The sequence below is a fragment of the Canis lupus genome, chromosome 8, assembly GCF_011100685.1.
Source record: "Canis lupus familiaris isolate Mischka breed German Shepherd chromosome 8, alternate assembly UU_Cfam_GSD_1.0, whole genome shotgun sequence".
In the NCBI taxonomy this organism is placed as follows: domain Eukaryota; kingdom Metazoa; phylum Chordata; class Mammalia; order Carnivora; family Canidae; genus Canis; species Canis lupus.
In genome coordinates, this window is record NC_049229.1 from 60,250,212 (window position 1) to 60,273,698 (window position 23,487).

At 36.0% G+C, this 23,487-nt stretch overlaps 1 protein-coding gene across 16 annotated transcripts in view; it reads right to left on the reverse strand.

Moving 5' to 3' along the window:
* EML5 (EMAP like 5) overlaps positions 1-23,487 on the reverse strand; it is a 183,087-nt gene that overhangs the window by 72,057 nt on the left and 87,543 nt on the right. For all 16 annotated transcript variants that reach the window (XR_005363659.1, XR_005363660.1, XR_005363661.1 and 13 more), the window contains 6 exons: positions 22,054-22,147; positions 15,106-15,206; positions 9,608-9,810; positions 8,885-8,996; positions 7,706-7,833; positions 2,324-2,465 (listed from right to left, as the gene is read on the reverse strand). Coding sequence is in view for 12 of the 16 variants with exons in the window: in XM_038545507.1 (XP_038401435.1) it covers positions 2,324-2,465; positions 7,706-7,833; positions 8,885-8,996; positions 9,608-9,810; positions 15,106-15,206; positions 22,054-22,147 (780 nt within the window). In the remaining 4 variants the exon portion in view is untranslated. The remainder of the gene's footprint in view (positions 1-2,323; positions 2,466-7,705; positions 7,834-8,884; positions 8,997-9,607; positions 9,811-15,105; positions 15,207-22,053; positions 22,148-23,487) is intronic.

A 23,487-nucleotide genomic window follows, 5' to 3' on the forward strand; every position in this document is an offset into this window, starting at 1 on the left:
AATTCCTGGTTTCTGTTTAACTCATGATCTCAGGATCCTGGGATGGAGCCCTGCATCCTGCATCGGGCTTCATGCTCAGTAGGGAGTCTGCTTGAAGATTTTCTCTCCTCCCTCTGCCCCTCTCTCCATTTGTGTTCACATGCACTCTCTCTCTCAAAATAAATAAATCTTCAAAAAAAAAAAAAAAGAATTGCAGTATGCTTGATAAAATACTTTTGCTGCTGCAACAGACCACTCCCACCACTCTATACTTGGAATGTCACTGGTTCAGACAAAGCAAACTGAGAGAATTTCCACAAGTCTTTACTAAAGAAACTTTTAAGATTATATTTTTAAAAAGATGATAAAAGAAAAAATGTCTGAGATACAAGAAGAAAATGTGAACAAAGAAATGTATAAGCATAGACAAAGCTAAGTAAACACTGACTGCATTAATAATAATGTCCAATTGAAGAGGGGTTAAAAAAACCAAATTCTCAAAAATTAAAGATAGAACTACCATATGATACAGTAATTTCACTCTTCGATACTTATCTGAAAAAATGAAAACATTTACTCAAAAAAGGTTATATGTACCCCATGTTCACTGCAGCATTATTTACAATAATCAAGATACAGAAACAACCTAAGTGCCCAATGATGGATGAATGGATAAAGAAAATGGTGTGTAAACATACACACAGAATGGAATATTATTCAGTCATAAAAATGAATGGCATCTTGCCAGATACCATACCATCTCACTGATACATGGAATCTAAAACCAAAACCAAAACCAGAAACTCAAACAAATAAACAAACAAACCAACCAAGCTCACAGATTCAAAGAACAGATTGGTGGCTGCTACAGGCAGGTGGGAAAAAGTGTATGATGGGGTAAAAAGGTACAAACTTCCAGTTACAAAATCAGTAAGTCATGGGAATGTAATGTACATCATGATGACTATAGATGACTGTGTTGCATATCTGAAAGTTGTTAAAAGAGGAGATCTTAAAAGTTCTTATCATAAAAGGAAAATATTTTGTAACCATGTATGGCAATGAATGTTAACTAGATTTACTGTAGTGATTGTCTCACAATATACAAATAGTGGATTATTATGTTGTGCACCTGAAAACTAATATGCTGTATGCCAACTGGATCTCAATTTTAAAAAGAAAGAAAAAAATCTGAGGTGTATTAAATGTAAGCACGTTCCAAATTTGACTGGTAAGGACTTCCTATTGCCTTGTGAAGAAAAGAATATTTGGTACTGTGATTTCCTGTGTAAACAAAGGAGTGACTGGTTTTGTGATCTTACTATAACCCTTCATGCGGAGAGTACAGTACAAAGGAGATAACATTTGGTAATTTTCTCTAGTTCTCAGGGAGAAAAAAACACCAAAGAATTAAAGTGCTAGACCATCCATAACTCAAAAGAGAGAAAGTGTGTGTGTGTGTGTGGGGAGAGAGAGAGAGAGAGAGAGAGAGAGAGAGAGAGAGAGAGAGAAGAGAAGAGGCAATGACTGGGGTTCAATTATTCTAGAGATTATGATTAATTTTAGATTTTTAGTTAAATACAAATATTAAATACAGTAATACCAGAAGAAGATAATAGACTAACTTATTTTTAAGTAAATAGATGGAAATACAATTAAATTAACTGAATTACAAATTCTTGTTACCTAAGTTCAACTTGCCTCTTACTATGGCCCGACAATCCTTTCTTTCATTTGCTGCTGATTCTGTCTCATTTCTTATTGTCTCAATTCCCTACCTTTTCAACCAGAGTTCCTCCTTCAATGCCTCCACGCTATAAAATAACATTCCCTACCATCTCACTAAGAAATCTGAAGTTATCTGTACAACCTCATTTGCCCTACATTAATAGTATCTGCCTTGTTCCAAAAACAGAACCCCTTATCTCTCTATACTGATAGGCTAGCTTCATTTGACTCCTACAAATGTGGTTAGTTCTGTTTCACTCTAAAATATCTTCCTTTTAATTCTGCTACCCCTTCATAAATTAAGGCCTTGTTTCTTAGTTTCTGATTGAATTATATATCTTCCATAGTCACAAAAGATGGAAAATTTAGCTTCTGTTTTCTTCCTGTATTCCTATATTTTTTTCGAACGTGACATTGCAAGCTGGCTCAGGATAGGTATGATCATAGGAGGTCCCATAAAGCAAGCACTGGGTATAATTAATTTTCTTTACATAGCACCATGAGTAAGTGCACATAGAATAAGTCTTTTTTATATACCTACTATTGCTTTCTTACATTTGTGAGGGTTAGAAAATTGTGACAACTTAATCTATGTTCAAGCCTGAGAGCCTCTTACCCTTTTTCAGTTTCCGGACAGCCAACATACAATGACTAGGAGAGAGATCCCATATCCTTAAGGTTTTATCATCACTTACAGTAGCACAGATAGGCAGATAAGGATGTGTGGCCAAACCCCACACCTCTCCTTCCATGTGTCCCTACAAAGAGAACACAGTTAAGTTCAATTTAACCTAAAAATACATGTATTTAGAAAAAACTACAGACAACAATTGATAATAAGTAATGATAAACTAATGAATAATTGTGTAATCTAATAAAACGTTTATCTTTGGAATATAACTCAAAATACTTTTATATGTCTAGGAAGGGGATGGGACCTAATTCTAAAATTTATTTGGGACCATGGGAATAATAGTTGGGAAGAAAACTATTTGCACAAGACAGATTTCTAGATACTTTTTGCTGCTAGTTTTATGTAATATTTATTGAACATTCTGACAAATATTTGTTTTGTAAGCCTAAAAGTGATTCTTTGAAAGTTTAAAGAAACTTGACCAAAAGACAGTACAAAAACACTGGCACTTGAATGTTGAATGTCACCGTATGCGTGAAATTATATATTTCGGGGTAGTGTGAGCTTTTAATGTTAAGTCATATTAAACTCTTAAGTCAAATTAAGCAGACCCGGCACTGGCAGTGTAGCCATAACTTTCTGATGTTAGTAAAAACAAAATTGGCGACTTGAAATTAAATCATGCCAAGGTTTTGATACACTTGTCTTAAGATATTAATGATATACTTCAAAAACACTGATAAGAAGTGTCCAGATTCTCAGATGTTTGTTGCGTGAGTTTTGTTTAGTTGTTTCTTTTTTTCAATGAAGGTCTGGCACACTGCAATCCTCAAACATGTGGTTATCTTTGTTGTATTAGCATATTCAGTGACTTGTACATTCAGCGGCAGCATTTGAGCAAGTTTTATTAGTAAGCAATATTTTCAGTTAATAAAGTTTAAAAAAATCACATAAGAATGGATTTAAACTTGCTGAATGTAAAGATTGAACTTCAAGTCACTGTAGCTTTAGTAATTGCTTATTATATTAGTTTAGACGCTAGCACTGCATGTGCTGCGCATATTCTGATTTTATTAAAATAAAAAGTTGAACTGCACAATCAAAAACAAAACAAAAAATACTTTTATAACAGCTTTATCTTAACAATCACAATATAATCAAGTTACTATTAAAATTAGTTTAAAACCTTAAAATTTCATTGAGTGGAGAGAGTAGGAATTGGCTGCCTTGGAAATATTAAAAATTGCCATACAGGAAGGACTTCCTGCAGGAGAAGGTAAGGAGCGCTGTAGACCTGCTCACCAGTGAAACTGATAAAGTTAACTTAAAAAAAAATTAAGGTCTTTGGAAACAATTCCAAGGAGATATGACAAACGAAACATTTACTCAAACCAGGGCAATCTCAGAGATAGATGGGAGGAGACTGCTTCAAGTCAGAATAAATCCTCAAAACACTCACCTGGGAAATGAGTGTCCCCTTTAAGGAGCCTGAATTTGATTAATCTGGGGAGCAATTTATGCTCTGGGGTAAATTTTGAAAACAGTAATCAGCCATCAATTTAATGAACTCCAGCGGCTGGGTGTGGTCAAGGAAAAAGACTATCAAAGATGAAAGAACATTTCCCAAATTATTTTATGGAGCCAGGATGAGCCTGGTACCAAAACCAGACAGTCATTACAAGTAAACTATAGACCAATTATTCCTTATATAAATTATGTGGATGGTAAACTCCTCAAAAAAATAATAGCAAACTGATTCCAACATGTACAAAAAGAATTATATACCACAACCAAGTGGGGTTTAAAAAGTGAAAACCAATTTTACACTTTTATCAATAGAATAAAATAAAAACCACATGATCATCTCTCAATAGACTAAGAAAAAGCATTTGACAAAGGACACAATCTTTCATGATAAAAATGTGCATCAAACTAGGAACAAAAGAGTAATTCCTCAATCTGATTAGGGCATCTAAGAAAAATCCACAGTTATCATTAAACTTAACAGTAAAATATTGGATGCTTCCTCCTTAAAATCAGAAACAAGACAAAGATACTCTACTTCTACATTGTACTGAAGATTCCAGGATAATTAGGCAAGAAAAAGAAGTAACAGTCATCCCTACCAGAAAAGGAATAGTAAAACTGTATCTGCAGCTGATATTCTCTTATACATAGAAAATCCTAAAAATCCACTAAAAATTATTAGAATAAATAAGGTCTATTATTTAAAAAAGATAACTGTGAGACCTGTATACTGAAAACTATAAAACTATTGAAAAAAGTTAAAGAAGATCTAAAAAAAAAAAAATGGAGAGATCACATGTTCATGGATGAATACTGTTAAGAGGTGCTACTCCCCAAAATGACCCATAGAATACTGCTATACTGTTGTACATGTTTTCTTTAAGACATCTGAACGTACTTATATTGTGTACATACATTTCCACACCTTTTAAAAAAATTCTGGTGTAGTTAATAACTGTATGAATTAAACTGTAACCTGTTATTTTAATGTGTACAATATAGTGATTCAATAGTTCCATATATTACTCAGTGCTTGCCAAGATAAAGTGTACTTTTAATCCCCTTCATCTATTTCACCCATACCCCACCTACCTCCCCTCTGGTAACCATGAGTTTGTTTTCTATAGTTAAGAATATGTTTTTTGGTCTTTTTTTCCCCTTTGTTTATTTTGTTTCTTAAACTCCACACATGTGAAATCAGATGTTATTTGTCTCTGGTTTATTTTGCTTAGCACTATATTCTCTAGCTCTATCCATATTGCTATCTTGCAAATGGGAAAATTTCATTCTTTTTATTTTTATTTATTTACGATAGTCACACACACAGAGAGAGAGAGGCAGAGACACAGGCAGAGAGAGAAGCAGGCTCCATGACCGGGAGCCCGACGTGGGACTCGATCCCGCGTCTCCAGAATCGCGCCCTGAGCCAAAGGCAGGCACTAAATCACTGCGCCACCCAGGGATCCCAAGATTTCATTCTTCATTAAGGCTGAATAATATTCCGTTGTGGGTGTGTGTGTATGCGTGTATACATATATATATGTGTGTGTGTGTATGTGTGTGTGTATACCTATATATATGTATCTTTTTTATGCATTCATCTATCGATGGACACTTAGGTTGCTTCCCTAGTTTGGATATTGTAAATAATGCTGCAATAAACAGAGGGGGCATGACCCCTTCTAATCAGTGTTTTTGCATTCTTTGGGTAAATACCCTGTAGTGTGATTACTGAATCATAGGTAGTTCTAATTTTCTGAGGAACCTCCATGCTGTTTTCTAGAGTGGCTGCACCTGTTTGCATTCCCACCAACAGCGTCCGAGGGTTCCTTTTCCTCCACATGCTTGACAATTCTTGTTTCTTGAGGTTTTAATTTTAACTGTTCTGACAGGTGAGAGGTGGTATCTCATTGTGGTTTTGATTTGCATTTTCATGTATATCTCCACACTTTTAACTATTATACTTTTATCTTATTTCTAGCATTGAGTTTCTCAAAAATGTCTGGACTACTTTGGGGTATTTTTTTCTTCTAAGTGATTTTTTAAAACTCTTCCCAGAATTTTTGAAAAATCTCATTTGTATTTGGTTTATGATCATAGTGAATTTATAAGTTATTTAGATCTTTTAGGTCTTTAGTAAAACTTTATATTTTTCTTAACACTGATCTTTCATATTTTTTCCTGGTTATTGTAGTTTTCTTTGTATCATTTTTGTGTCATATTTTCTAACTGGTTATTGCTGATATATAGAAATATTGATTCTTATAAGCTGATTTTGAATCTCACTTTACAGGACTCCTTAATTCTAATAATTTTTCAGTTTATTCCCTGAATACCCAAGGTATAGGATTATAATATTTGCAAATAATGACAGTGTTATCCATTTGTTTTCAACACATACACCTTTTTTCTAGATTGGCTAAGATCTCACACACAATGTTGGACAATAATGGTGAAATATGGTATCCTTGTCTTGTTTCTGATGTTTAGGAGACAGACGGTAGATATTTGAAATCTTATGCACTATAATAAATATAAAAAAATAATAGAATGTCATTTATTGTTTTAAAACTTTTTATAATTATACAATTTTCTGGGTTTTTGAAAAGTTCTGTGGATTCATCTGTAAAAGTGTACTTGTGCTAATATTTTCCAAGAGATCATAAACATCTTCAACACCATAATTCCATCATCTCTTTACTTCAAAGGAATATTACGTGATTGAAGTTAAAGAGTAAGACACCAAAGTTTGACAGTAAATTTAATATAAAATGTTTCATTATTTGCTTACAAATTCTCCTTGGCACATCAGGATTTTATATTAACATTAAAGCATGTGCAGTGTTCTCCTCTGTGTGTGCTCTGTGGTGTTTTAATAGAAGCGAGGTGAGGGGGAGTGGGGATGGAGAAGAAATTGTAATAAGAAAGAACATAATTCTTTTTCAGGATAAAAGACAAATTCAAAATTGGTGTTACTATAGTTGCAGGAGAACAATTTTTCATTAGGGTAGATCCTACCTCATTTGCTGTGTTTTATAGTATTTATTTATTTCTCTCCCTACTTTTCAGAAAAACAATACATATAGGTAATGTAGAACTAAAAAATTAATACAACATTCCTGATAAAAATGTTAAGATCAGCTGATCCTGCTCTTTCATTTTTTTTTTTTTTTTATTTATGATAGGCACACAGTGAGAGAGAGAGAGGCAGAGACACAGGCAGAGGGAGAAGCAGGCTCCATGCACCGGGAGCCCGATGTGGGATTCGATCCCGGGTCTCCAGGATCGCGCCCTGGGCCAAAGGCAGGCGCCAAACCGCTGCGCCACCCAGGGATCCTGCTCTTTCATTTTATATTTCTACCACACAAATGTTTATATTGCTAGAGTTTTATTAACATTTCACTGACAAATGTTTTCAGCAATAAAATTTTTAGCTTACATTTATTTTTTTAAATTAGAAACTTAATAAGGAAAATGAAGTTTCATAGAAAAGCAACTGCCTTAGGTTCAACAAATATACTTCAAAGAAATAAAATTAAATGTGAAATAAATTGACTTGGTTAAATTAATTACAACTGTTTTTTCTCTTCATTGGTTTCTTGTTTTACGATAAGAAATTACTTAAAATACTGGCAATTATTCCACACGATAGCATGCATATTTATTTACTGGCACCTACTCATTAAACTATAATTAAGTTAGAAATTTTTGGTATATATTATCAATTATTTCCCTAATTAATTTAACATTATTTTTCACTACTGTTAACTTTTGGTTCATACGTATTAGATCAATTGTATACAAAGAGAAAAAAAATATATTAACTTTTCATATTACCTGGACCAGAAGTGTTATTGGGCCACTTTTATCCACTTCTAGTATTTCACCATTCTTTGTGCCAACTAAAATATGACCATGTCCTAATGATATGGCACGTATAGATGGGTTATCTTCCAAGAGAAGACCTGAAATGTTAAATGGAGATGTTCTTCTAGGTATAAAGTTACTAGAGTACAAGGATGTATATATTGCCAATGATGCTATTTTGACAACGAAAATCACATCACAAGGTTGCCTTTTCCTGTATTTTAAGTATTCTAATAAATGTACTGGATTTTCCCAAATGACTCAACTTATTAATCTCAAAAGAACCACCTATATACTATAATTCTCTATTATTTCAGATCTTCGACTACTATTCTGACGACTGTTTCTTTTCCTCTTATATTTGCCTCTCTTTATTCACCTCCTTACCTTCTTAGAGCACCTACAATATTCTGGTTAGTAATTTCAATTTAATTGAACTTAAGATGGATTCATATATGTCTACTGTGTCCCAGGAAGGCTTCAAAGATGTAGCTGGTAAACCTAACAGAGCATACAATGAAGAAAACAGACACTATGTGAGGAGTATATTGAAACAGGGGCATAATGTAATGGAATTTCCCCTTTTTTAAGGGGGTGGAGAGGAGATGGAAGTGGAAGAAATTACCCTACTGAGATATGAAAAATGAGCATGGTCAGGTAATTGGGGACAGGAGGGAGGAGAAAGGGCAAATTCTAGGCAAAAGTAATAGTGTACAGAAAAGGCCTGGAGGTCAGAGAGTGTGATGTCATGCCTTAATACACTGAGAAAAAGGGTAAAAGGAAGGGCATGCAAGGATAGACAGGCAAGGTCAACAAAACGTTAATGTGAAACAAAATGCCAAGCTTGAAAACAAATTCTTGACTGGTAAATGTGATGCTTATGTGGCAATTTTCCTTGAAATGTTAAAATGATTAAAATTACCATGAATAATCTTGTACTTGGTTAATATTTTACCACCTATATCACAGAAAATAGATTTTTGAAAGGACGGCAATGATTCAGGCTCTAGTTAAATGGCTTCTCCCATTAAACTCTGATGCATTTCTAGTAAAGGAAAAATGTATTTCATGTGCTCCACCCTCAGTGACCATGCATGTCAATGAGCAATTAATCTTTTATCCTACAAAGTAAATTAAATTTCAAATCACCTTTAGATCCTGGTGCCAAAGCAGCTCTTTTTATAGCATAGGTCTTGAGACATCTTTCAAAGGAGTCATCCCAAAGAGCTACTATACCATCTTTACCTCCAGTTACAAATCCCTTTGAAAGTAAAAATTTCAAGTTAATAAAAATCTAAATTAAAAAAAAATAATAACCTTCTGTTGAAAAATTCTAGAGGAAAGAACATTTATAGCTAAAAATTATAGGCTGTGAACACATTAGCATAAGAATAGGGTTTTTTTTAATACATCAACATAGAACCTGCAAAAATATTTACAGTGACACTAAACATTGTATTTTGAGGACAGGACTTTAAGAAAAGGTTTGTAATCTGCAACCATAATGTAGCTCTAACATTTTCAGCATGATACATATATTTTCTTAGAGGCTTCATAATCCCATCCTTCAAAAACAGAGGATCATAATAGTAGTCACCTCATGGGAGATGGTGATAATAAAGCACTTAAGCAAGTACTGGCACATCGAAAGAAATTAATAAATATTAAGTTAAACTTTTTTTTAATAGCAGACCTATTTCGCCATGTTCAGGAATTTGAAAGAGGAATAAAAGGAGGCAGAAAAGACTCTCATTCACAGATTATTACCGGGTGGCTCAGCTAAGCAGAAATGCAATATTCCTTTAGTTATGAAAACCTCTATAACCCAAGATCAAATTGTGTTTTACCTAAAAATATCCTTAGAATACTTACTTTTTCCAATGCATGCATACTAAATACTGGCCCATCATGTGCTTTAACTGTTTTCACAAGAAAGACATCTCTCCAGATACACACATCTCCTGTGGATGTTCCAGAAAAAGCCATCTCTTCCGTCCATCCATACACTGCACACATCATTGTGTCATTTTTCCCTAGGGTACCCACGTAGCCTTTTCTACCAATCAATCCTCCTCCTGGTTCATAAAAAATATCACAGAAGTACCACTTTTAAAATGTATGAAATTATAAAGTGATAAAATTTCTTTCCTACTGTAATTGTTTAAGTAGAAAGATGTGTAATAGTAAGGAGACTTAGAAAAATACAGGTCTCTCAGTCAGTGCCTTGCCTGGCTGAGACAGCCATATTCATGGAAGCTTTTAGGCCACAGATCTTTGGACAAAAATATGTACACTAAGTCGGCTTTAATCAGTCCTCGGCACTTCTGATTGTTCTTCAAAATTTTTATTATGACATATTTAAGAAAACAAATATATAAAAATTAATACAAGGAAGTATGTATATTCCCCTCTCAACCTACACAAAATTACTAAAACAACCAAAGCATGATGCCAGCCAATCCCATCTCCCTTCTTCATCCTCTACTATTCTGAATATGATGGTGATTACTTTCACATGCATTCATCTTTTTTTTTTTTTTTTTTAAGATTTTATTTATTTGTTCATGAGAGACACAGAGAGAGAGGCAGAGACATAGGCAGAGGGAGAAGCAAGCTCCCTGGGGGGAGCCTGATTCGGGATGGTGTCCCAGGAACCCAGGATCACACCATGAACTGAAGGCAGATTCTCAAACACTGAGCCACCCATGTATCCCTCATGCATCCTTTTATACATTTTACTACTTATTTGTAAAATTTTAGGCAATATGTCATATTTTTCATGTTTTAAGATTTTCTATAAATACCATCCTATATGTACATTTGACCTGAACACTGGTTTGAACTGCACACAAATTAATTTTTACACATTTTTCAATAGATACAGTACTATAAATGTATTTTCTCTACCTTATGATTTTCTCAATATTTTCTTTGCTCTAGTTTATCATAAGATTACACTAAATAATACATATAGCTTTGACTATGTATGTCATTGGTAAGGCTTTGGGTCAACAGTGGGCTATTAGAAGTATTTGGGGAGTCAAAGTTATATGCATAAAAATTTTTTTTAAAAGTTATATGCAGATTTTTGCCTGTGCAGGGGGTCAGTGCCCTAACTCCCTGTGTCACTCAAGGGTCAACTGTATTCCTTTGCAACTTGCTTTTATCACCAACAATCCATTATGTAGGTTTATGTATGTTGATTTGTACCTCTAGAATATGCATTTTCTTAATTCTATAAACATTCTATTATACGAACCTACCAGTCTATTTTCCTATTAATGAACACTTAAATTGCTTCCAAGCTTTTGCTACTGAAAACAATGCTGCTTTATTTTTTATGTATATTTTTTTATTGGAGTCCAATTTGCCAACATATAGTATAACACTCAGTGCTCATTCCATCAAGTGACCCCCTCAATGCCCGTCACCCAGTCACCCCATCCCCCTGCCCAACAATGCTGCTTTAAACAATTCTGTAAAGGTCTCTTCTATGCAAGAGCAAGAGATTCTGTAGGAATGCCTAGGAATGACCACAGAATATGTGCAAAAGGGAAAACATAGATGAGATGTAACATCTGTTGCTAAGCTGTTCTACAAAGTTGATACACCAACTTAACACTCCGATTACCAGTGAAAGGAGTTCCTATTTCCCACCTTTCAGGAACACTTAGTATTGTCAGACTGGGGGATATGAAATACCAACTGAATTTTATTGACGCTTTAATGTGCCTTTCTCTGATTGTTTATGAGCTTTGTCACAGTTTCCTATCTGTATTGGCCATTCATTATCTGCTGATATCTTTGCCCATTTTTTTCCAATTGAATTCATTATTTTATTCAAGAAATGTATATGCCAGGCACTATTCAAGGCACTGGGGGTAGAGCTATGAAGAAACAAACAACAAAATTCCCTGCTCTCATGGAGCTTCCTGATGAGACAGTCAATAAATATAACAAATAAGTAAGATGTACAGTATATTAACAGATGATGACGGGTGCGCTGTAGAAAATGTGAGCATCAAAAAAAAAATAAAAAAAAAAAAAAAAAAAAAAAAAAAGAAAATGTGAGCATAAACAGGGGACAAGAAATGAGAGGGGTCCATTTTAAGTGGGATAGTTAAGAAAGGCCTCATTGAGAAGGTAATAGCTGAATGAAGACCTGAAGGAGGTATAAGAGCTAGCCATGCAAGAATAGGGTTCAAGGCAGAGGGATCAGCAAGAGCCTCTGGTACAGGATTGTGACAGGAACCTTCAAAGAATAGTTTTAGAGGTCAATACAGTATAGCTAAGAAAATAAGGGAGGAAGAAGTAATGGGAGATGAGGCCATAGAGGTCAAAGGCAGCTTTCCAGGCTCTAGTAAGGATTTAACTTTTACTCTGCATGAGATAGGAAGTGGTTAGTGGAATAAAATCTGGCATATCACGTATTATACGTTTATTCTGATTTCTGGGTTGAGAGTAAATCAGAGAAGGGCAAGAAAGAAAAGAGATGGTATTTCAATCATCTGGGCAAATGATAAAGGTGGCATGGACCATGGTGGTAGCATGGTGAAAAAGTAGTCATATTATAAATGTATGCAGACCACTTTTTTTAAAATAAAGATTTTATTTATTTTAGAGAGAGATAGAGAGCATGAAAGGGAAGAGGGGCAGAGGAGGCAGAGGAAGAGGGAAAGAATCTTAAGCAGACTCTGTGCTGTGTGTGAAGCCTGGCACAGGACTCAATCTCACAACCCTGAGATCATGACCTGAGCTGAAATTGAGCTGGATGTTCAACCAACTGAGCCACCCAGACACCTCTGTATTTTCTTAACAAAGCAGCCAGAGTTGTTAGTGAATTTGCAAGGGTAATTACGTAGATTGGTGAGGGTGGGGGAGAACAGATTAGACTTCTTTCAAGAGAGAGGAGAAGATACATTGCAAAATGAACGTGTAAGCAGCAGTCTAAAGGTATTATAGTACATATATAAGAAATTGATTAGCAACTCAAGGGTAGAGTTGAAGGAGGATTTTCATTTGGTTTTATTTATTTAAGATGGAACAAATAAGCCCATACTTGTATGCTGAATTGAAAAAGTAAAGAAGGGAAAGGGATGATGTAGGAGAGACAGGGAAGAAGAACTGATGTTCTTGAGTAGGCAAGAAGAGAAAGTACACAAGTGAAGGGACTGGTTTTCACTAGAGCACAGTCTATCTGGAGCAGAAGAGGTAAAGTATAGGCTGTGAACCAAGCCCTACCACCACCTGTTTTTGTACAGAGCCTGCAGATTAGCACCGTGAACTACAGAGGCCATGCTTGTTTCCTTCTCTACTCTCAGAGCCTGCCTTCTTGACTTCTGGCTGCCAACTAGCAGCTGCCCAGAGGCTAAGCTAGTTGTGATCTACAAGTTGAAAACTTTGCTAATGGCAACTGCTGAGCACTAGCAGTGGAATTAGCCTAGGAGTTGCCTTAATTCTGGCTAGCTGCCCAAAGTGAGAAGGTAGGGCTCTCTAGGAGGAGAAGAACACACTAGGACCTATGTGTCACTGGGGCATGACAATGGTTCCTCCAGCCCAAACTGTCAATCCCTTTTGCGGCAGCAAGTTGATCTTGGAGACAGTGAATGTCAACACTTAATGGCAACTGGGTATAAAGCAGGGCAGGAGTTTTCACTCTTGTTCTCCAAGTACTTACATAATATTTTTGATTTCATGCCTGGGCCTGGAAGTCTAAAATATTTCCTGTCTCTCCATTTATAGGAAGTTTGCCACTGCTGATTTAAATAATCAATTGGTTTTCTGATAGACACAGTATAACACATTCCTATTGTACCAGGTCATGTCATTGCACTCAAAAACTTTCAGTGGTTGTCTGCCCCTACCAGCCATGGAATAGAGTTCAAATTTCTCAGAGGACAGCTTAATAATTTATATGTTGGAATTCTCAAAGCCTAGATCTGAAACAGGAGGTTAGAAGCTCCTTTTTAGCCTCAGGCCTAAGCCATCTTTAATTTACATAAAGCTATGCATTTAGAGGCTTAGATAGCACTTAGATTAATACAGTGATTACTTATTTCTCACTTAGTGAACTCCATGGATCAGAACCCCAAAAGTGAGGAAGGTTGAAAGGCACACCAAAGTTTTAACATTTATTCTTATGGTTCAGTTTCATCTACCATATAACTAATCAAACTTAAGGAAAAAGGTTTCATTCTAAAACTATTTACTTTGTCTCTTATTTCAAAGAAATTTATAAGGGTTTTTATTTTATTTTTTTGGGGGGGGGTTATTTTCAAGACAGAAATAATAAGCATTACTCGCTTAGTATTTGTAATTCCAAATAAATAAGGTATTTAAAATTTTGTTTAAGTATATGGGAATAAAAATGTGAAAATACTTTTTTACTTTTTCACTATGATCTAATGAGTTTGTGATAAAGTATTAAATCCAAGCGTGAAAATCAATTCATGTTCTATGTAGTTTACAATTTGAAAGTAACTTGAACCTGGGAAATGTCTTCACCAAGGCTATTGTTTTCTTATATATATTTTACTTCTTTCTATATTTGTGTATTTTAATCTGAAAGGTTTAAATGTGCTGAGACCTTAATATCAAATTGGTGGAATTTATAAGTATATTACTATTTTATTCAGAAAAGAGATTAAAAAAATTTTTTTAAATATAAACGTCTTCCACAGCTTCTAATCTATAGTTACAAATGACTAAAATAATACAACATTCCATTTATGTATCATTTTATAGCATATAAAGAATTCTTACAAAATTTTTCATTTTCAGTTTATACTAAAATACGTCTTTAACAGAAAAAGAAAGGAGTCTTGATTCATCTTATAAGTTAAGTCCATTTTTTAAAAAATATTTTATTTATTTATTTGAGGGGGGAGGGATATCATAAGCAGGGGTGGGGAGAGGTAGGAGGAGAGGGAGAAGCAGACAAGGTGCCCCAAGTTAAACCCTCTTGAAAATATGAATACTACATCAATGTGGTCAATAAATGACAATAAAATCAACCTCACATTTATTTAAAATATATCAAGATAAATGAGGATCACCTGAAAAAAAAAACCACAAAGATTTTGGATAATTTTAGACTTTCATAAAAGACAAAAAGGTAACAGAGTATTCTTATACACTCCTTGCCCATTTTCCCTAAAGTTAACATCTTAAATTACTACATACTAAAAAACCAACATGTTTGATGCATTTCTATGAACTGAACTCCAGACTTCATTTAGATCTCACCTGTTTTCCACTAATGTCTCTTTTCTGTGCCAGGATCCAAACTAGAATACTGCATTGCACTTAGCTAAAATAACTTTTTAAAGTAATAACTTCTTTCAAAGGAGTAAAAAAGAGCACTTCCTTACCTGCTCTACGCCAAAATTTCACGTGTTTAATTCCAGCTGTAATTAATTTATCAGGCACGTAGGGGTTCATCTTTACAACAAAAATCTTATCTTTACTTCCTCTGAAAAAGATACCAGAATGTTTAAACTCCAAAGATAAAGCTCTCTGGTAATAATCTTTTGCCTAATTCATACCCTATCTTGATTATTCCATTACTGAATCCTCTGCCACTTATCTCTCAGGTTTGGGCTATGTAATCATGCATTTGTACATTTATTACTTGGTCATAATTTTAATTTAATTCTTCTCAACAGAATCTTAAAACATAGAAACAGTAAGAACTGAACCTCTTTTCAGTAGCACCTACTATTGTACTGTGCATAGGGAATTGTGGCATATATCAAAGAAAAAATTTGTATAATACTTTGTTACAGCTTAATATAGTCATTCCTAACACATAGTTCCTCTTAAACTACCTTTTATTTAGCCATTGTCTATGTAGTGAAAAAAGCATTTATCTCTATTTTTAAAGTATTTCAATGTCTCACTTTAAGGAACAGGACAATAATAAAAATAATCTGACATTGTTGACTATTTCCTCTTTTAAAGCAATATTTTTATTATAAAAATAATACATGCTTGTAGAAAATTTAGCAAACTGAAAATGTGACAAAAATACATATAATCTATAGCTTTTTTGTGAGATACACGTGTATGTATCATCTGTCACTCATATATATGATTTGAGTATTTCTTTTTTTTAATTCTTTTTTGTTTAATTGGGGTTCAATTTGCCAACATATAGCATAACACCCAGTGCTCATCCCATCAGGTGCTCCCCTCAGTGTCCTTCACCTAGTCATCCCCACTCCCCGCCCACCTCCCCTTTCCACCACCTCTTGTTCGTTTCCCAGAGTTAGGGAGTCTCTCATGTTCTGTCTCCCTTTCTGATATTTCCCACTCATTTTTTCTCCTTTCCCCTTTATTTCCTTTCATTATTTTTTATATTCCCCAAATGAATGGGACCATATAATGTTTGTCCTTCTCCAAATGACTTATTTCACTCAACATACCCTCCAGTTCCATCCACGTCAAAGCAAATGGTGGGTATTTGTCGTTTCTAACGGCTGAGTAATATTCCATTGTATACATAAACCACATCTTCTTTATCCATGTCTTTCGATGGACACAGAGGCTCCTTCCACAGTTTGGCTATTGTGGACATTGCTGCTATAAACATTGGGGTGCAGGTGTCCCGGCATTTCACTGCATCTGTATCTTTGGGGTAAATTCCCAGCAGTGCAATTGCTGGGTCGTAGGGCAGATCTATTTTTAACTCTTTGAGGAACCTCCACACAGTTTTCCAGAGTGGCTGCACCAGTTCACATTCCCACCAACAGTGCAGGAGGGTTCCCCTTCCTCCACATCCTCTCCATTTGTTGTTTCCTGCCTTGTTAATTTTCCCCATTCTCACTGGTGTGAGGTGGTATCTCATTGTGGTTTTGATTTGTATTTCCCTGATGGCAAGTGATGCGGAGCATTTCCTTATGTGCTTTTTTAAAAAAATTTTTTAATTAATTAATTTATTTATGATAGTCACAGAGAGAGAGAGAGAGAGGTAGAGACACAGGCAGAGGGAGAAGCAGGCTCCATGCACCAGGAGCCCGATGTGGGACTTGATCCTGGACTCGACCCAGGTCTCCAGGATCGTGCCCTGGGCCAAAGGCAGACGTCAAAATGCTGCGCCACGCAGGGATCCTTCTCATGTGATTGTTAGCCATGTCTATGTCTTCCTCTGTGAGATTTCTGTTCATGTCTTTTGCCCATTTCATGATTGGATTGTTTGTTTCTTTGCTGTTGAGTTTAATAAGTTCTTAATTCTTAATACTAGCCCTTTATCTGATACGTCATTTGCAAATATCTTTTCCCATTCTGTAGGTTGTCTTTTAGTTTTGTTGACTGTTTCTTTTGCTGTGCAAAAACTTCTTATCTTGATGAAGTCCCAACAGTTCATTTTGGCTTTTGTTTTTCTTCCCTTCGTGGATGTATCTTGCAAGAAGTTATTGTGGCCAAGTTCAAAAAGGGTGTTGCCTCCCTTTTCTCCTCTAGGATTTTGATGGAATCTGGTCTCACATTTAGATCTTTCATCCATTTTGAGTTTATCTTTGTGTATGGTGTAAGAGAATGGTCCAGTTTCATTCTTCTGCATGTGGATGTCCAATTTTCCCAGCACCATTTATTGAAGAGACTGTCTTTTTTCCAGTGGATAGTCTTTCCTCCTTTGTCGAATATTAGTTGACCATAAAGTTGAGGGTCCACTTCTGGATTCTCTATTCTGTTCCATTGATCTATGTGTCTGTTTTTGTGCCAGTACCACACTGTCTTCATGACCACGGCTTTGTAGTACAACTTGAAAACTGGCATTGTGATGCCCCCCAGCTATCGTTTTCTTTTTTAAAATTCCCCTGGCTATTCGGGGTCTTTTCTGATTCCACACAAATCTTAAAATAATTTGTTCTAACTCTCTGAAGAAAGTCCATGGTATTTTGAGAGGGATTGCATTAAATGTGTAAATTGACATTTCATAATATTAATTCTTCCAATCCATGAGCATGGAATATTTTTCCATTTCTTTGTGTCTTCCTCAATTTCTTTCAGATGTATTCTACAGTTTTTAGGGTATAGATCCTTTACCTCTTTGGTTAGGTTTTTCCTAGGTATCTTATGCTTTTGGGTGTAATTGTAAATGGGATTCACTCCTTAATTTCTCTTTCTTCAGTCTCATTGTTAGTGTATAGAAATGCCACTGACTTCTGGGCATTGATTTTGTATCCTGCCACACTGCCGAATTGCTTTATGAGTTCTAGCAATCTTGGGGTGGAGTCTTTTGGGTTTTCTATGTACAGTATCATGCCATCTGCGAAGAGGGAGAGTTTGACTTCTTCTTTGCCAATTTGAATGCCTTTTATTTCTTTCTATTGCCTGATTGCTGTGGCTAGGACTTCTAGTACTATGTTGAATAGCAGTGGTGAGTGTGGACATCCCTGTCTTGTTCCTGATCTTAGGGGAAAGGCTCCCAGGGTTTCCCCATTGAGAATGATATTTGCTGTGGGCTTTTCGTAGATGGCTTTTAAGATGCTGATAAATGTTCCCTCTATCCCTACACTCTGAAGAGTTTTGATCAGGAATGGATGCTGTATTTTGTCAAATGCTTTCTCTGCATCTATTGAGAGGATCATATGGTTCTTGTTTTTTCTCTTGCTGATACGATCAATCACATTGATTGTTTTACGAGTGTTGAACCAGCCTTGCATCCCGGGGATAAATCCCACTTGGTCATGGTGAATAATCTTCTTAATGTATTGTTGGATCCTGTTGGCTAGTATCTTGTTGAGAATTTTTTCATCCATGTCCATCAGGGATATTGGTCTATAATTCTCCTTTTTGGTGGGGTCTTTGTCTGGTTTTGGAATTAAGGTGATGCTGGCCTCATAGAACGAGTTTGGAAGTATTCCATCTCTATCTTTCCGAACAGCTTTAGTAGAATAGGTATGGTTTCTTCTTTAAACGTTTGATAGAATTCCCCTGGGAAGCCATCTGGCCCTGGACTTTTGTGTCTTGGGAAGTTTTTGATGACTGCTTCAATTTCCTCCCTGGTTATTAGCCTGTTCAGGTTTTCGACTTCTTCCTGTTCCAGTTTTGGTAGTTTGTGGCTTTCCAGAAATGTATCCGTTTCTTCTAGATTGCCTAATTTATTGGTGCATAGCTGCTCATGGTATGTTTTTAAAATCGTTTGTATTTCCCTGGTGTTGGTGGTGATCTCTCCTTTCTCATTCATGATTTTATTAATTTGAGTCTTTTCTCTCTTCTTTTTAATAAGGCTGGCTAATGGTTTATCTATCTTATTAATTTTTTCAAAGAACCAACTCCTGGTTTTGTTAATCTGTTCCACAGTTCTTCTGGTCTCTATTTCATTGAGTTCTGCTCGAATCTTTATTAACTCTCTTCTTCTGCTGGGTGTAGGATCTATTTGCTGTTTTTTCTCCAGCTCCTTTAGGTGCAAGGTTAGCTTTTGTATTTGAGTTCTTTCCAGTTTTTGGATGGATGCTTGTATTGCAATATATTTCCCCCTCACGACTGCTTTTGCTGTGTTCCAAATATTTTGAATGGTTGTATCTTCATTCTCATTAGTTTCCATAAATCTTTTTAATTCTTCTCTAATTTCCTGGTTGACCCTTTCATATTTTAGCAGGATGGTCCTTAACCTCCACGTGTTTGAAATCCTTCCAAACTTCTTCTTGTGATTTAGTTCTAATTTCAAAGCATTATGGTCTGAAAATATGGAGGGGACGATCCCAATCTTTTGGTATTGGTTAAGACCTGATTTGTGACCCAGTATGTGGTCTATTCTGGAGAAAGTTCCATGTGCACTTGAGAAGAATGTATATTCAGTTGTGTTTGGATGTAAAGTTCTGTAAATATCTGTGAAATCCATCTGGTCCAGTGTATCATTTAAAGCTCTTGTTTCTTTAGAGATGTTGTGCTTAGAATACCTGTCAATTGTAGAAAGCGCTACATTCAAGTCACTTATTATCTAAGTATGTCTTAACTTTGGTTATTAATTGATTGATATACTTGGCAGCTCCCACATTTGGGGCATAAATATTGATGATTGTTAGGTCCTCTTGTTGGATAGATCCTTTAAGTATGATATAGTGTCCCTCTTCATCTCTTACTTCAGTCTTTGGGATAAACTTCAGTTTATCTCATCTAAGGATGGCTACCCCTGCTTTCTTTTGAGGATCATTTGAATGGTACATGGTTCTCCAACCTTTTATTTTCAGGCTGTAGGTGTCCTTATGTCTAAAATGAGTCTCTTGTAGACAGCAAATAGATGGGTCTTACTTTTTTATCCAGTCTGAAACCCTGTGTCTTTTGATGGAGTCATTAAGCCCATTCACGTTCAGAGTTACTATTGAAAGATATGAATTTAGTGTCATCATGATACCTATTCAGTCCCTGTTTTTGTCGATTGTTCCCTTGGACTTCCTCTATTACAGAATCCCCCTTAGTATTTCTTGCAGAGCTGGCTTCATGGTCACATATTCTTTCAGTTTCTATCTTAGAAGCTCTTTGTCTCTCCTTCTATTCTGAATGAAAGCCTTGCTGGATAAAGTATTCTTGGCTGCATGTTCTTCTCATTTAGGACCCTGGATATATCCTGCCAGCCCTTTCTGGCCTGCCAGGTCTCTGTGGAGAAGTCTGCTGTTAATCTAATATTTCTCCCCATAAAAGTTAGAGATTTCTTGTCTCTTGCTGCTTTAAGGATCTTGTCTTTACCTCTGGAATTTGCAAGTTTCACTATTAAATGTTGAGGTATTGAGCGGTTTTTATTGATTTTAGGGGGGATCTCTCTATTTCCTGAATCTGAACGCCTGTTTCCCTCCCCAAATTAGGGAAGTTCTCAGCTATGATTTGTTCAAATACATATTCTGAACCTCTGTTCCTTTCAGCGCCCTCGGGAACCCCAATTAAATGTAGATTTTTCCTTCTGAGGCTGTCATTTATTTCCCTTAACCTATCCTCATGATCTTTTAATTGTTTTTCTCTTTTTTCCTCAGTTTCCTTCCTTGCCATCAACTTGTCTTCTATGTCACTCACTCGTTCTTCTACCTTGTTAACCCTCGTTGTTAGGACCTCTAGTTTGGATTGCATCTCATTTAGTTGATTTTTAATTTCTGCCTGATTAGATCTAAATTCTGCAGTCATGAAGTCTCTTGAATCCTTTATGCTTTTTTCTAGAGCCACCAGTAGCTTTATAATAGTGCTTCTGAATTGGCTTTCTGACATTGAATTATAATCCAAATTTTGTAACTCTGTGGGAGAGAGGACTGTTTCTGATTCTTTCTTTTGAGGTGAGTTTTTCCTTCTAGTCATTTTGTCAATGCAGAGTGGCCAAAAACAAGTTGTACTGGGAAAAGGAGAAAAAGAGAGAAGAGAAAAAAGGAAAAAAAAAAAAGAGAAAAGAAAAAAAAAGGGGGGGGGAAGCAAACAGAAAACAAAAAATAAGGGGGAGTATAGTCTGATTCTATATACTGTAAATCCCTCGTCTTCCCCTGGAACTTTCCAGTGCTGCTTGGTCAATAACTTGCTTTTCCCCTGTCCTTCTAGCTGGTCTTCTGGGGGAGGGGCCTGCTGTGCTGAATCTTAGGTGTGAGCACCTGGGGGAGCTGCCTAGCCCCCTGCCTGGTGCATGGCTCAGTGAGAGTTGTTTATCCTGTGAGGCCACTGTGAGACTCAGTGGGGGTTGTTTATCCTGTGAGGCCCCAGGAGGAACAACAACAGTGGCGGCCAGCTCTCCAGCCCTAGAGTCAGCTCCCGCAGTAACTACCACAGCTCCCAGTCTGCAGGGGCCTGGATGCTCCGGGAGTGGGGGCCGCTGATCTGCACAGCTCGGGGCCAACCAGTGCAGGAGCATCCTTGCTGTCCTGTACCCCCCGGCCTCTGCCTGTCCCGGGTGGAGTGCTGGATCTTGGGCTGTGTCCCCCGGTGCTGCAGGCTCCGGCCTGCACTGCTGGAATCGCGCTCCCAGAGCTGCACAGTTCCCTCCGCCCGAGCAGCCTCTGAGCTGCTTCCAGCTGGGCGCGCGTGATTTGAGTATTTCAATGGCTACATCGTAGTTTACCATATAGCAGAATTCACCATATAGAATTCACTTTCCCTATAAATGAAGAGTTTAGATAACAGCTACTTCCAATGTTTTATTACAGTAAAAGCAGGTTCACAAGGGATAAACCTACCAAAGAATTCTTAAATTTGTCTTTTTACCATGATTATACTATTTATTCAGTGGTAATGAAGATGGCAGTAATTAAAAAAAAAGTTACATGTTTGATTTCAAAACTGTTTTAAAAAATTTTTATGTAATTTCAATATTTTGCCAATGTGGTATCAAGATTTTTCCCCACCTTGCTATTGAAAGTTTCTCTCCTTTCTTCCAGTCCCACAGCACAATAGTGTGGCTATCATCTATTCCAACTGAAGCCAAACGTTTCCCATCCGCTATAAAAATTAATCAGAGAGAGAGACTAACCAATAACATTCAGAAGATAAAAACCATTCAGTACATATCCTAAAACTAGCATCATATTTAAAATGTTATAAAATAATGTTAAATGTTAGGCATGCACATATAGCTATAAAAACAACCAGAATTTCTAAGCAGGGAAAGAATAATTTCTCATACATCTAAACATTGTTGACATTTTCTTTGACCTCATTTTCCTTATTTATCCACTAAGTTAGGATGGAGGAAATGGAAAAAAGATTTTAAAGATTTTAAAATTAGAAGGAAAGATTAATAAAGAAGGAAAGATTTACTTCAATTAATTTTACTCTAAGAACTCTACTGTGATATAAGAACTCAGTGATTATGAAAATTAACTGAATGAAAAAAAATGTAGGTTACAACCCTGTATTGTCATTAATAGGAGTGTTTTTAGTGAAGGTCAATTATATTAGTTGTTGTTATTATTAAACAAGTAATAAATGTATTAGACAAATGATTGAACTAAGTCAGTCCTGCTGACAGGTGTGCACATTTATAGGCTGCAAAGGCCCAAACAACAGTTAAACATTTGCCACTCTGCCACTTTCTGCAAACCTCAATTATTTCATTATCATTACTAGTGATATTTTTCTTGTTAACTCCTTTAGTTTGCCCAAATTAATCTTATTTCTTGAGTTTTAGCAGATCCCTAAATGCATATTTATGCTTTTCCCCAATAACTGATTCTCATTTCAGTTAGAGCAGCAGAAAGCACAAATTTACTGTCTATTAAAATGAATTTCTCTATTAATGGTATTTCTCCCCTCTTCCTAATCCACAGTCTAGTTTTCATTGTAGATCTATGTGTAGTTGTTAAACTTTTTTTTTAAAGATTTTATTTATTTGAGAAAGGGAGAGAGTGCGCACATGAGTAGGGGGGAGGTAGTTGTTAAACTTTTTAAAAAAGATTTTGTTTACTTATTTGAGAGAGAGAGAGAGAGAGAGAAAGAGAGAGAGGAGTGGGAGAGAGAGCTTGAGCATGGAACCTGATGTGGGGCTAGATCTCAGGAACCTGAGATCATGACCTGAACCTGTTAGACACTTAAACCACTCAGGTGCCCCTAAACTTTTAAAGATACAGCAAAGAGCTAAAATGGTTTAAAATTATTTTTGTAAGATAGCTTGGAATTGTCACTTCGTAGAAATGTTATAAAATAAATATTTCAGGGGCACCTGGGTGGCTTAGTGGTTGAGCACCTGCCTTTAAGTCAGGTCATGATCCTGGAGTTCTGGAATCGAGTCCTACATCAGGCTCCTTGTGGGAAGCCTGCTGCTCCCTCAGCCTATGTCTCTG